We start from the raw sequence: 13,709 nt of genomic DNA on the forward strand, positions 1-13,709 counted from the left end.
GATTATGCATGTTCTAAAATGTTGTAAGATTCACTAGCTTGCATGATGTAGAACTTGCTATCTTGAATATCACCAAGAAGTACTATCTTGCCTATCTCAAGAAACAAAAAATGTTAACTTAGCACATCTAGCAAAACTTATATTTCAAGAAGCAAGAGTTGCTTTCTTGAACATCTCAAAATTGCTAGCTTGCATGTTTTAAAATGTTATAAAATTATTGCTAGCTTGCATGATGATAAAATTGAAGATTATGTTTAGTATACGATGATTTGACATTATATCCAAACATTTGAAAGTTACACTTCTCCTTTTTGTTGATGACAAATGGGGAGAAGTTTGATCATGTTATGTATGATGACGTGTTGCAAAATATTCATGATGAAATTTGCAATGACTTAAATTCAGTTTGAATTCAAGGTTCTATCAATATGGTATATTGATAGAGAGAGTTAAGGTTAACTCCGTCATCGATTGGTTGTCATCATCAAAAAGGGGGAGATTGTTGAATCTCGGATTTTGATGATGAAATCAATTGATAAGTGTTTATGATTTAATCTGCGTTTTGAGTGACGCAGGATGCTTCAATCAGGGAGAGACAATTAAAGCAGGAAGAATCATGTTGGGCCGGAGGAAAACATGTCAGAAGATTGGATGTCGGGCCGAAGGATCGGTCGACGTATCGACAAAAGGCTTCGGGCTATGGATTCAGGCATCGGGCCAAGAAGAGCAAATATTGCGCCAAGGATATCGGAGTTGCGGAGGTCAATTAGCCGATTGGACAATAGGCCGTACGAGAGGACGATGTGCCGAAAAATCGGATGAAGCGTCGATGGACCAATGACATGCCGGACTACATGATTCATTCTTAGTAATAATTGTCTAGATCGAAGTGTGTTTTTATGTGTGTAGGATTAACTACGATAGCAAGACATAAAGCAAAATGAAGTCCCGGAGTCAAGAACGCGATTTCGTTGGGAGTTCGATAGTTCGTCGAAAGTCCGGACACTCGTCGGAAGTTCTGTTGGAACCAACCGAGAAGTCCATGAGCTTGCCAAAGAAGCTTGTCGGAACTCGCCAAGAAGATCGTCGTAAAGTCCAGGAGCTTGCCGGGAGTCCGTCGGAACATTGCCGAGAGATCATCGGAAGTTCGCCGGAAGCTCGTCGGAAGAAATCAGACTTATCTTGCTTAGAATATGTCTTAGGAATCGTAGTTAGCACATAATTAAAGTTGGGATTGGGAGGTAATCCCATCAACTCAGTTAAGGGTCAACTAAGCCCGAACTTGGGCTGGTTTAAGCCGGATTCAAGGCCCAACCAGGGTGTTGAAACCCTGGCCGACGGTGGCACCGCTTTGTCACGGACAAACTTCGAAACAAGGTGTTTGATGTAATGCTTATGTATGTCCGTGTCTTTTGGCATGTTCATGCCTTGTACAGAATGTAAAGGGGCGGCCGAAGGCTTAATAGTCCCACTTTAGTTGGGTTGGTGGCCTCTTTAGGCTTGTAAATAAAGGTTGTGTCATGTGGACACGTGCGAGAGCTTTTCGGTCTGTAATGGACCATTTTACCCTTTGTTGTGCAACTGTTCAGAGCTTGTAAAGTCTGTTTGTAATTTGCATTGTCTATAAAGTGTTTTTCGGACATGTTTGCTTGTGGATCCCGAGTGAGGCGTTTTCTCTGTCTTGTTCTCTCTTTTGTGGGTCCTAAGGGACCAGGGGAGGCTTCGGGGAGGTTGACCTTTGCGGACGGACACGCAAGGGTGCCGCACGACTTAGGCAAAATCAGCTAAGTCCGTGTCAGATGGTATTAGAGCGGGACAAGCACTCATAGAAACACTTAGCATGCAAACGTGGGGGACCTAGTGGGGTTGCGTTGAGGGCAGTTAGCAAACGCGCGACCGTTTGAGGGAAAATAGGCATGGAGATGTAGGGAAAAGAGTCGCTCAGAGGAGCGGGCATCTGAGATTGACATTAAGAGGAATGGCCAACCCTTCGCGCAAGAGGCACCACGAGAACAGGCAAGCTTGGAAGAATTTGGAGCGCACAAAGGTTGGGATGGCTGAGTTTGAGCTATGACTCAACGTTGACAACTATACTTGATGGTGCTCTAGGCAAGCGAGGCGCTTGGCAAGAATGAGACCATGCAAGGTGGAATGAGTTGCTTAACGACCAAAAGAGTTATGCAAAGCTCACAGAGGTGAGGGGAATTGCTAACTCGAAGAATTTGGTACTCATGCATGGGCTTGTATGCGGACGATGGAATGTTCGTGGCCATCCCAAGGCGACCGAAACTCGGCGCCATGGAGCATTGAAACTTTCTCTTCGGCATATGAAGGATACGTCCGTCGGAGGCTAAAGTGTGCAACGAGTTCAGCATGTTGCTAGGCCTTGAGGGGTGCAGTGGGGGCTGTATTGACATGGAGTCGCAATCTAGCAAGTGCGTTTGCAGGAGGCAGAACAGTGCACAGTTTGTTCAGCAGATCGGAGTAGTCCAAGGGGATGGTGGTCTCCGAAACGAAGAGAGGTGTTGCTCCAACGGGATAGTTATCCAGGAGGGATAAGTCCCGGCTCTCCAGAGGGAGAATCATGTGAGACGGACCTCACATGTTGAGGAGGAGTACCTCAACAAACAACAACTCCACGAAGCTCGATGGACTGAGCAAGCGGCGAGGAGTTGTCGTATGATCTCGCTCGAGAGAATGCATTGGTGGATGCATTGTGAGATCAAGTGGGGGAGCGACCTAAAGCAACTTAAATGAAGGCACACTTGGAGTCGATATGGAGATCGGACTCAAGGGAGGGCTGACCCGTGGAATGGTGGGCGCGAGGGCCACCATCTACTCAATGCAACAACGAGGAGCGGAGCAACTTGGGTGTAACTTGGCGAAGTACCCAAGCCGCATGAAGGGAGCCAGCATAGAAGATGGAACATGGAGCAGAGGCATAGTTCTTTCCTTAGACAGAGGTCAAGGACATGAACAATTGCAGAGGCAAGAGCAGGATCATGTTGTTCCATGGGTCATTCATTTCTGACGGAGCGGACTCATCTTGCATGGTGCCAAAGACGAAGGGAGCTTCGGGGCACATGCACTTCATCTCGGAGGAGCATTTGATGGAAGAACTAAGGCGACTCAATTTGTGGAGGCGAAGTTGAGTTCAGAAGGCCTTAGCACGGGGCAAGAGGACGCAGAGGCGGGTACTCTTGAAGAATATGCCACAGTGTTGCCATTCAAGTTGCCAGGAAGGAAGCAATGCGCAGCGGAGATTGTGCTGGTAGGGGCAGAGGCCCAGGATCCAGACAATGGTGCACAAATTACAGTGAAGTCGGTGGACTTCGAGAGCTACTAGGCGACGGACTGTCCTAGAGCGGTGCTTCATCTAGGTGTGACCCAAGAGTGGGTGGATGAAGGTCGATTGCCAAAGGAGCGAACAAAATCGAAGGTGGAGGAGACCCTGCGATGTATTGGCAGAGGCCACACATGGAGGGTTCACAATTCGAGTTTATTCCACAAGGATCAGAATGCAATGGAGATGTCACCAGGAGGCGACATGGTGCAGCAGATCGTGGTGGAACAGTTCGTGGCAATGCGATACACACGACTCAGTCCCGGGAGGGACTAGATCATATGGAGGTATGATCGGGAGCTACTGGGAGCTCCACTTCGGTGAACAACACGACGGCAAGAAGGGCTATGGATTCAAGGAGTGAAGGCCATGGTACCGCAGAGGCGGGTCTTCCGGGCGTGCATCGAATTTTGCATCGGATGAAAACCTTGGTCATCAGCATATGGGGGCTGGGTTCCACCAAGGGAAAAGTTCGAATGCAAGTACCAGTGAGTTCCATGAGTGGGACTTGATCATGCAGAGGTATGATCGGAGCAGCTGGAGAGTTGGACTGCTCCAGAGCTCATATTCGCTTAAGGGAGCCCGACAAGTCAGAGGACAAGGTCGAGTAAGCGAACGTTGCTACCAAGGAAGCTAAGGAGAACAGAATCGGTGCAAATCCTACAACGTGATGGCAGAGGCCATGCATGGGAGTTGCAGTCTGTCTTTCCATCGACCAAACATTCTGCTTGGAGAACACAGAGGTGTTGAAGCAGGGGGTCGAAAGGGGCGAGGAAGCGACGACGAGTCCAGAGGGACTTAGCTACCCAAAATCAAGCATCAGTTAGAATGGAGGTGGACTCGGAGGAGTACCACAGAGGCATGTCTACTGATTGTGAAGAAAAGGGATGCAGATGCGAGTCGACGGATAGTAGTGCCATGGGCATTGACAGCGCCATGGTACCGCAGAGGTGGGACTTCCGTGAAAAGCATTAATCCCTTGCTCTCATGGAGGGAGAGCGTTTGGTCGTGAAAGGGGCCGAGGAGGTGGAGCATGCAGAGGCAATCTCCAAGTACCGAGACAAGGCTGAAGGGCAGAGGCCAAGAAACTTCGTAAGACCGGTGTCAACAAGTTTCTCATCAAGATAGCCGTAAGTGAAGGACTTCGGGTCATGCAAGAGTGCACGACCAAGGAACGAAGCAGGCAGTACGCGGTGCTGTACCTTTGCTACTCAGTGGAGTAGGCGGCAGGGTTGATGGAGAAGACGGTACAATCCCAGAGGCGACCTCATCTATCAGAGAATTACTCCAAGTTGGGGTGAAAACTTCCCGCATTCCAGAAGTTCGATGGCATTGAGAAGGTGAATCATAGTAGCTAACTCAACGCAAGGAGTGCAAACACTTCAAGTGCTTCAGAAGTGTGAGCAAAGAGCAGGCGAAGGCCAGTAACCAGCTCGATGCATGAAGTACAACCTCGAGGAGGCGGGCGAAGTCAAGTAACCTTTGCCTTCTCAACTCTTAAGAGAATGGGCGAAACCGAGTACCCCAATTCTCTTATCTATCCAGCAGAGGAGCTCTGCAAAAGTTCAAAGACCCTTCGAAGATGATGGAAGATAATAGTTGTCAAATCCTCACCAACGGTGATCAGTGCTACTGAGAGTAGATTGTCCGCCTCATTTCCCAACGAAATGCCAATCGATAGCGGAAGTGATGCGAACCTACTTGGATGTGACAACTAACAGAAAGAAGAGTCAATGAGCAGATTTTGTGGAGGAAGGACCTGAAACTTCAGAAGTTTGCGAGATGATGCTCGTTAAAGCTCCAACAAGCATCCACCCAGTTCAAGTAGCATGAGGAATTTCTGAGAGACTGGCGCAGTAAGGATGGTCTTTTCCTTAATCTGGCGGATCCGCAGGAATCAACAAGGATCAACACAACTCAGCCAACCCCACAACAGAGTCAAAGTCATTGGTGAGTTGTAGCAGCATGGCGGATCAAAGGTTCGACTACTTAAAAACAGCAGCGGAGAGCAGCTGGGAGCCAGGAGGCGCATTGCAGCTGGAGCAGAAGATTGAAGACTCAGCAAAGGCGAAGAGTTGCAGTGTTCACAAAGGCTTCGACGAGGACGTCGAAGGGATAAGTGGGGGAGAATGTCACGGACAAACTTCGAAACAAGGTGTTTGATGTAATGCTTATGTATGTCCGTGTCTTTTGGCATGTTCATGCCTTGTACAGAATGTAAAGGGGCGGCCGAAGGCTTAATAGTCCCACTTTAGTTGGGTTGGTGGCCTCTTTAGGCTTGTAAATAAAGGTTGTGTCATGTGGACACGTGCGAGAGCTTTTCGGTCTGTAATGGACCATTTTACCCTTTGTTGTGCAACTGTTCAGAGCTTGTAAAGTCTGTTTGTAATTTGCATTGTCTATAAAGTGTTTTTCGGACATGTTTGCTTGTGGATCCCGAGTGAGGCGTTTTCTCTGTCTTGTTCTCTCTTTTGTGGGTCCTAAGGGACCAGGGGAGGCTTCGGGGAGGCTGACCTTTGCGGACGGACACGCAAGGGTGCCGCACGACTTAGGCAAAATCAGCTGTCCGTGTCAGCTTGGGGAACAACACTCCAGGAAATCTGGGCGGTGGTACCGCCGGCAGTAATGCTGCCAGCGGTGGTACCGCCCCTGTTAGGCGGTGGTATCGCCCAGTGGCAGATCCTACGGTGGTAGTGCCGCCTAGTACCCAGGAAACCTGGGATGAGACCTTTTTAGGCTCCGAGTTTGAATCAACTTAAAGCCTATAAATACCCCTCTCATCTCTGGTTAACAAATACAAGCACAGAGAGTTTAAAAGTGAGAAAATGCTATAGAAATCTCTTGAGAAATCCCCTTCTCTAGCTGAAACTTAGAATTCTGTTTAGAGAGGAGTGTGTGCTTGTAAAGGTTGTCTCCTAAACCAGTGAAAAGGAGAAGATAGGTGTAAGAAGGAGGTTGATCTTCGCCTATTAAAGGAAGATCGATAGTGGATGCCGGTGGCCTCGACGGAAGAGGAATCAATGGAGTGGATGTAGGTCACGACGACCAAACCACTACAAAAATCCGGTTTGCCTTTTCTTTTGTGCAATTTATCTTACTGCAAACCTCCTTACTTGCTTACTGCTTTCAATACGTTTACGAATACGCTTTCAAGTTGAACAAGTTTCCGAAATCGGTTTTATCGTACGAAACGACGTGATTTTACCACTGCACTAATTCACCCCCCCTCCCCTTCTTAGTGCCGACTCATTCCTATGTGATTGACTCCATTTGATCTAAACACCCTTTGTGCATCATGTTTGTCGAATATGTCCATTTTAACTCAAGGCTTTGATCAGAAGTCTGTGAAACCTAAAGCAGCAATTTTGAAGCATAGAAGATCTAGATGGAATCTCGTACTCCCTATAGAACTCTAGGGATAGAAATGTATTAATACTTGGATGCTGATGCAGCAATTTTGAAGCATAGAAGATCTAGATCAAATCTCATACTCCCTATAGAACTCTAGGGATAACAATGTATTAATACTTGGATGCTGATAATTCGCACTGATGAGTTGAATAGAAAATTGACACTTGTACAACTTAAATCTGTAGGATAGATAGTCAGTGATTTATTGCTAGGTTGATTGCTTACCAAATATATTAAAGGTTAACTGCACGTTTGTTGCTTTGACATTTTTCTTGCATAGCTTGTGCTATTCTGAGAACCATATAGCCCACTTGGAATCCTTCTTTATGGTTTTTGTAAAACTTGGGGGTGGTTTTGGGTAAGGTATGCAATTTCGTACGATACCGGAGTTTCCACGTTCGCTCGATAAGTACGAAACTATATATATATATTTATATATATATATATATATTTTATAAAAGGCGACGTCGCATTCCTTCTCCCACGCGGGGTGATGTCGCCTCGTTTATATATCTATATATATATATATATATATATAATATTTATAAAAGGCGACGTCACGTCGCCTCGTTCATATATATATATATATATATATATATATATATATATATATAAGATTATATATATTTATATATAAATATTATTATAAAAGGTGACGTCGCATCGCCTCAGCGACGTCGCCGAAAAAGGCGACGCGACATCACCTTTTATAATATATATATATATATATATATATATATATATATATATATATATATATATATATATTTCGTTCCGTCCGGTAAGAGGCGGTCCATGTACTAGTAAGCTGACGGATCGGTACGTACCGTCCTTACCGGGCGGTATTATTCGAAATTGCATACCTTGGTTTTGGGGCTTTGCTACATTTTCGAAGGTATTGACATAAGGTTTTCTAGGAATGTTGAATTTTTAGAGGTGAATTTTGTTTGTTGACCTGTCATTTCAACTTTTGCCTTTTTCTGTCTGCCCCCTTTTTATCCTCACCTGTAGAGGCATAGGAGATGGAAAGCAATCAAAAACTGGTGGAACTTGCATTTGCTCATCCAGCCAAATTCTGGTTCTGGACCAGACTACGCAACGCTGATTGGTATTTATTCTCTTCTGTTTTCCTATAAAGCTGGGTAGTATGGGTTGGTATACTGACCGGTATATCAGTACCAGACCAGTCTGACCGGTTACTAAATTCGGTATTGGATTGAGATTTAAATCCTTGGGAGATGGACATTACCACAGAGCTGTCCCTCCATTAAAAATTTATATAAGATATTACCTTCTTGGTCAGAACCTCAGTATATAGTTTAAGCTTAATATTTCATGGCATCCTGTGTCATTCTAAATCATCAATTCCTTCCAGTGGAACGGTTAACATTTGAGGAGTTCTTCAATCATCAATTTCTTTCAGAACAGCCTTCCCTTCACAATGCAAGGTCAGAAATGTGTTTCAAATACTTATGTTTTTAGGAACTTCATAATTTTGACTTAAAACTGTGCATTTGCAGGATGAAACCTAAAAAGAGAGATGGAATTCCACTGGTTGAATTTAGTCAAATAAGATCATTGGGAGCAAATTCACATGATGACTGTCTGCCTTTCCCTTTAGATGAGGATTCTGGTGGGCAGGAAGGAAACCTTTCTCATCCCATGAGCAAGGGTTTAACAAAAACAATTTCTGACTTATCTTTTGATATTGGACATAGGAATCAAGCTTGTAGTCCATTAAAAGATATAGCTACTTCTTCCAAATATAATGGTTGTTGGCATGATTCTAGTGGGTCTCCTGGTCGAAACACCAAAGATATGAAGTCTTTCATGGAGCAAAAGCCTTCCTCTTCCAAAGGTCTGATATGTCTTTCTCAGCCTACTACAGTTTCCTAATACAGTATAACTTTAAAGATTATGCTAATTACTTCTGTGATCTGTAGATTCTGCAGTTGTAGATTCATTGGAATTTGTTGATCAAGACTATGTCCTTGTTCCTGGACCACCTCTGGAGATGTCATCTTCCTCAGTGAGTCCCTCGAGGCCGAGCAATTCACCATTCAAATCAGAAAGTTCACCAATTACATCTCCTAATTTTAGTGCATCAAGTGCACCAATGCCAATAACTGGTGCAGCAGTCGGTAATGCTGATGCCCTCAGAAACCTTGAAAGTTGTGGCTCTCCTGCATCAGGAACTTCGCATGGATCCATGGACATGGCTGATGTGTCGGAGCAGTCACCTGCTCACTTCATGATGAGGATTAGATCATTGCAGCAGTTTGCATCTGTCATAAAAGATGTGGTCAAAGAAAAGGTGAAGTTTGTGATTCTCATCTTATTTTCCTGTCTTACCTAACAGTATCTTATGTTGGACCTTTTATCAAATGATTAGTTTTTCTGATACCATTCTATGTTTTGGTTCCAGAATAACCCAAATTAAGGTTGAACAATGTTTATTTCTCCAAATGTGCTTGTGTTGCAATTATGCTGGTTAAAGCTCTTTGATCAAACTTCTTTAACGAATAGGAACCTCAATTTACTTCTCTAACTAATTTTTTCTATTTTGTTTCTCATGGTTTTCGTTAATGTGCAATGATGCAAAATAACTGACCTTCAGATGAAATTGATTTTCTATTAATATAATACTTTCAATACTGAAGATATTGATATCTTTTCCACGAAATACAGCTTTGTCATTGGTATCAGCACTTCTCTGTCTAATTGGAACATAATTTTTTATGATAATCAACTAGATTAGCTGGTAAAGGATTTGACTGATAATAACAATGTCTTGGATCAAGTCCCATCTTCATCAAGTACCTTTGTAAATAAAAAAATGCAAATAATAATAATCTAAACTCACGGTTTGGTTTTCTTAATATGTTTATTTCTACAATTAGTTATTCTCTAATGTTAGTCCATTTCTCTCATGTGCTAAAATACTGTTGGACTATGTAATTCTCAGTTAAATCATTTAGTTTAATTTTTTTAGCATTTGTTCTTGAGACTGTTGTTTGACTTGGTATCTTTCTGCAACATTGGGCTTAAAATAATAAAAGATTGAAGATGGTGGACAACTGGAAGCATTCTCAGTTCAGCTAGTGGTTCTTGCTATTTGGAAGCAAGCACTGCATATTTGCCATGCGCAGGCTGCATCAGCTATAGAAGGAAGTCAACGAGAAGTAAGAACCTGGAAAAACTGCATTTCCAACACGGTGGAATATGTCAGCTGTACAGATCCTCAAGCATCAGGTGCTGTTTGTTCAGAGATTGAGAGGGACTTTCTCCTAGGTGTCGAGTATGCTGAGGAGCTTGCCATGGACATTAGGCAGATGACAGGTACGATTTTAAGTTTTTATTTCGAACCCTTCGTTTTAGTACACATATATATTGTCTTTATTTCTGATCCTTAACATAAGAATCATGCAGTAGCTACTGAGCTGCCGGATGCAATTGAGATAATATTTCAATCTGCGCTTACATTGGGCAGACAGGGCGGTGTAAGTAAAACAATTTAGGTCTTTTAATTTTTCATTCTAGTTAAATAAGTTAATATCATTTTTAGTTGTACTGATGTGGATCTCATTATCCATTTCAAGTAATCATGAAAATGGAATTTTGTGGGTTATTTTTATCAATATCACCTCAATAGAACATAATTAACTATTTGTTGCCTGAAACAAACAGGTGGATGAGATGATGGGAAACGCAGAGAGGGCATCATCACGGTACTCAAAAGCAGTATGTCTGTTACATTTTCTTCTAGGAGAAGCACCGTCTCTCGCCCTCAACCCACCATTTTCCCCAACAAATTCGGACCGTTACCGCCTTCGTGTGTACATTGATGTTCTCAGCAATAGACATGGCCAGTCCCGGTTTCAAAGATTGGGCATCAAGTGCGAGGATCAATGGAGCTCATAAAACATTTCTTTTGAGCCGCTGGTTGATGTTCCATTACGTGTGGTATCAATTATTTTGTATAGTGATTCTTTTGCTGAATGGCTTGGCATGGTTGATGGTGTACTGTATGTAACGTAACCGTGAAATGATATTAACAACGCTGGCATTTAACACCTTTTAATTGAAAACATGGTTTTAGGAGATGTGTTGCTACGTGACATAGCTGTTGCAAATTACTGGTTGGCGCAATCCAAGTCGATCAGGTGCTTATTGTTCTTGATGCTTTTACCTACGCCGATCTAAAAGTTGAGACAAGGAAAGGCTGAGTCTTGGCTACCTATGTGAGGAAGGATTAAAAGTATTTGGAGGGATACAGGCTCACATACGCTATTCCCAAACTTTGGAATCATCGAGCAGTATATTGTGGTACGACGAACTCGGCAAGAGTGTCGTTGGAGTAGACAATACAGATTTGGGTTTGATATTAATATGATCGTATTGCACAGTTAGTCTCATGTTCCAATTCACATGAGATTATTTTGTAAACGGTTTAGTGTATTAAAAATTATTTTTTTAAAAAAACCTTAGATTGTTGGATAAAGTTGGGTAAAGATGTGCCCCTCTTTAAGGTTATTTGGAAGACAAAGAGACCAAATAATGAGCCCACGAAGTCGAAACAAAACCTTGAACATAGCCCAAAGCTTTCTGGGAACCACAACGAAGATATCTTTTCTCTTATATAGTAAACGTGGAGGGGTCTCCTTACCAGACAACTGTTCAATCGTCTTTGAGAGTCAGGAGGATTCTTTGCTTAGGACTATTTTTATATTTAATGCTAAACTAGGCGTAATCCTGACAATATTTAGACGAATTTGCTCTAATGAGAAAAAAAAGGGTAGATAAGAGAAAAACAAGGATTAAAAGAAACTTTTAAGAATAGTTTCACTTTCCAGATTAGCTAAGAATATTTCAGCACGTTGTTGCTGCCTTGAGCCCTTCTCTGTAAGTCTTGTCCAAAATTTCTTGAAACAATTAAATTTTATTTTCGTTTTTGACGGTGTGCAGCAGCTATTGTTGATTCAGATGACCTCAGAACTACTTGCTCTTGATGCCAACGGCTCTCCTTTGATCATTAAATCCAATCTGATAGCTTAGTTCAAAGATTTGTGAGAGTTTTGTTCAACTAAGTGTACCTACTAATAATTTTATCTTGTTATGATCACGATATCTCTAACAGGGAAGGCTGTTTCGCTAAAGAAACTCCGAACGTGTTCCAGCTTTAATATGAAATCACAGAGTTTAAACTATATATATATATATATATATATATATATATATATATATATATATATATATATATATATATATATATATATATATATATATATATATATATTATTGCAACTTACATTTAGTACAGGTCATACAGCTAATGTGAAATTAAAGTGATCAACAATTGGTTGTCCAATGGAGGAAGAAGTTACCTCCTCAGACATTAACAGGGCTTGCATGAAACGGTGGTGACAACACCATCCTCCCATTGGATTCACAGTATCAACGAGATGGTTGTGATGAAAACCATCAATTACGATTCAACCAAAACTGCAAACCATACAATGGACAAATGAGATTTAAGACGAAGGTGATGGAAGAGTACCAGCATACCCATATTCCCAATTATTGGAAGACAAGTATCAACATGATGCGTTTCTTTTTGTGTGTTTACATGATGTTGTAATCAAACTTCCATCCAGGACAGCTTCATAAGAACTTGGAAGGATGGCACTCCAGCTTGGCACAATGGGAGGCCCATGTGCTCCGGCATTCACCTCCCACGCCATCGCAGCAGCGGCATCTGATCCCCAGCGACTGCAACACTTCCACATACCCTGTGGCAAGCAACATTTCAGAGATCAGGTAGATTGTGGAATGAGTTAGAAAGAGGGAGGTTGTGTTGCTCTTACTCTGTTCCTTATCGGGGGTAAGCGGTCTGGCCTCTGTACTCATGGAGACGTGGGCATGGAGGGAAACCAAGAGCATGAACACCACCAAGAATCGAGCTTTAGCTTCGGCCATCAGTTCCGTTCTTTCTATTGCAGCAACCTGAAACGACACGTATATACACAATGGCTCAGCACCATTGTTTTACCGCCTGCACACAAGACTCAATCATCCAATACAAGTCTCCGGTCTTTAGGATAAGGACAGATATGATTGACCACATTTCTTCTTCGTGATTTCCATTCTGGAAACATGTTCGAGAACAGATTTCTCTTTTCTATTTGTCCTTTTGGCAGCACCGGAGCGTGTGTGGGCCCGCTTCTAGATGGAGTGTAGTGTAGGAGTTTGGATTCTTCTTCCACTAAAATTTCCCATGTCCTCACGAGTACACGAAGACTTGTCGATTCCCACGCAAGGGAAATTTCGTGCCACTTTCTTTCCTGCACAGCGAGATAGCACCTGGAAAGTTCTTTTCACATCATCGTTTATTAAGTACTCGAAAAACTCTTGTTGGTAGGCATAAATATTGTTCAGTTCTGCTAGCTGCTTTTATAACTACTTTTAGATTATCAATGTGGCTAACTTTCATGAGGAGAAAATATTAAGGTTTAGTATTTTCTTATTCAATGAATTATATATATATATATATATATATATATATATATATATATATATATATATATATATATATATATATAATATTTGGACCTAAACCTCAAAGAATTTTTATGATCACTAAATTGTTCATCAATTATTTGTAAAAGCTGAAAGTGATGTCCAAACGTTAGTAGATTGATTGTTCAGGTCAGTCACGAACAGAAATGTTAAATGATCAATCGAAGGGTATCAGATTTCGGCCAGATTGCTCCGTAGCGACTTCTCTGTGCAGGTCTTTTCTCCGAAGACAACAACAAAGGCCGTCGAAAAGAGGCCGAGAAAGCCGAGTAAAGTCAGCCGAAACTTTTGCATTGCGAGGACGTTTATATTAAATTGATCAATCACTTTAATAGCTGTACAAGAAATGGCTGACAAATATGGTTTATATTTCTTTGGA

The 13,709-nt window shown here is 42.4% G+C and overlaps 1 protein-coding gene and 1 long non-coding RNA gene across 5 annotated transcripts in view; one reads left to right on the top strand and one right to left on the bottom strand.

Annotated features, from left to right (window-relative positions):
- Positions 1 to 10,855, top strand: part of LOC103974431 (serine/threonine-protein kinase ATG1c) — a 29,090-nt gene extending 18,235 nt beyond the window's left edge. Inside the window, exons 8-13 of one of the 3 annotated variants that reach the window (XM_009389265.3) lie at positions 8,130 to 8,202; positions 8,275 to 8,612; positions 8,698 to 9,068; positions 9,814 to 10,093; positions 10,187 to 10,254; positions 10,442 to 10,855. In XM_009389265.3, the coding sequence (XP_009387540.1) occupies positions 8,130 to 8,202; positions 8,275 to 8,612; positions 8,698 to 9,068; positions 9,814 to 10,093; positions 10,187 to 10,254; positions 10,442 to 10,675 (1,364 nt within the window). In that variant the 3' untranslated portion in view covers positions 10,676 to 10,855. Of the gene's footprint in view, positions 1 to 8,129; positions 8,203 to 8,274; positions 8,613 to 8,697; positions 9,069 to 9,813; positions 10,094 to 10,173; positions 10,255 to 10,441 lie in introns of those variants that run through there. The other 2 variants (XM_009389264.3, XM_065162864.1) reach the window with 2 other exon arrangements.
- Positions 10,856 to 12,057: 1,202 nt separating this feature from the next.
- Positions 12,058 to 12,879, bottom strand: LOC135644719 (uncharacterized). 2 transcript variants are annotated; one of them, XR_010498571.1, is made up of 3 exons: positions 12,619 to 12,829; positions 12,381 to 12,543; positions 12,058 to 12,256 (listed from the first exon to the last, which is right to left on the bottom strand). It is a non-coding gene; the product is annotated as an uncharacterized LOC135644719 (long non-coding RNA). The 2 variants fall into 2 exon arrangements; XR_010498570.1 differs by lacking the exon at positions 12,058 to 12,256 and having other exon boundaries at positions 12,298 to 12,543; positions 12,619 to 12,879.
- Positions 12,880 to 13,709: the final 830 nt, after the last annotated feature.

Source organism: Musa acuminata, chromosome BXJ3-8 (genome assembly GCF_036884655.1).
Source record: "Musa acuminata AAA Group cultivar baxijiao chromosome BXJ3-8, Cavendish_Baxijiao_AAA, whole genome shotgun sequence".
NCBI classification, from domain to species: Eukaryota; Viridiplantae; Streptophyta; class Magnoliopsida; order Zingiberales; family Musaceae; genus Musa; species Musa acuminata.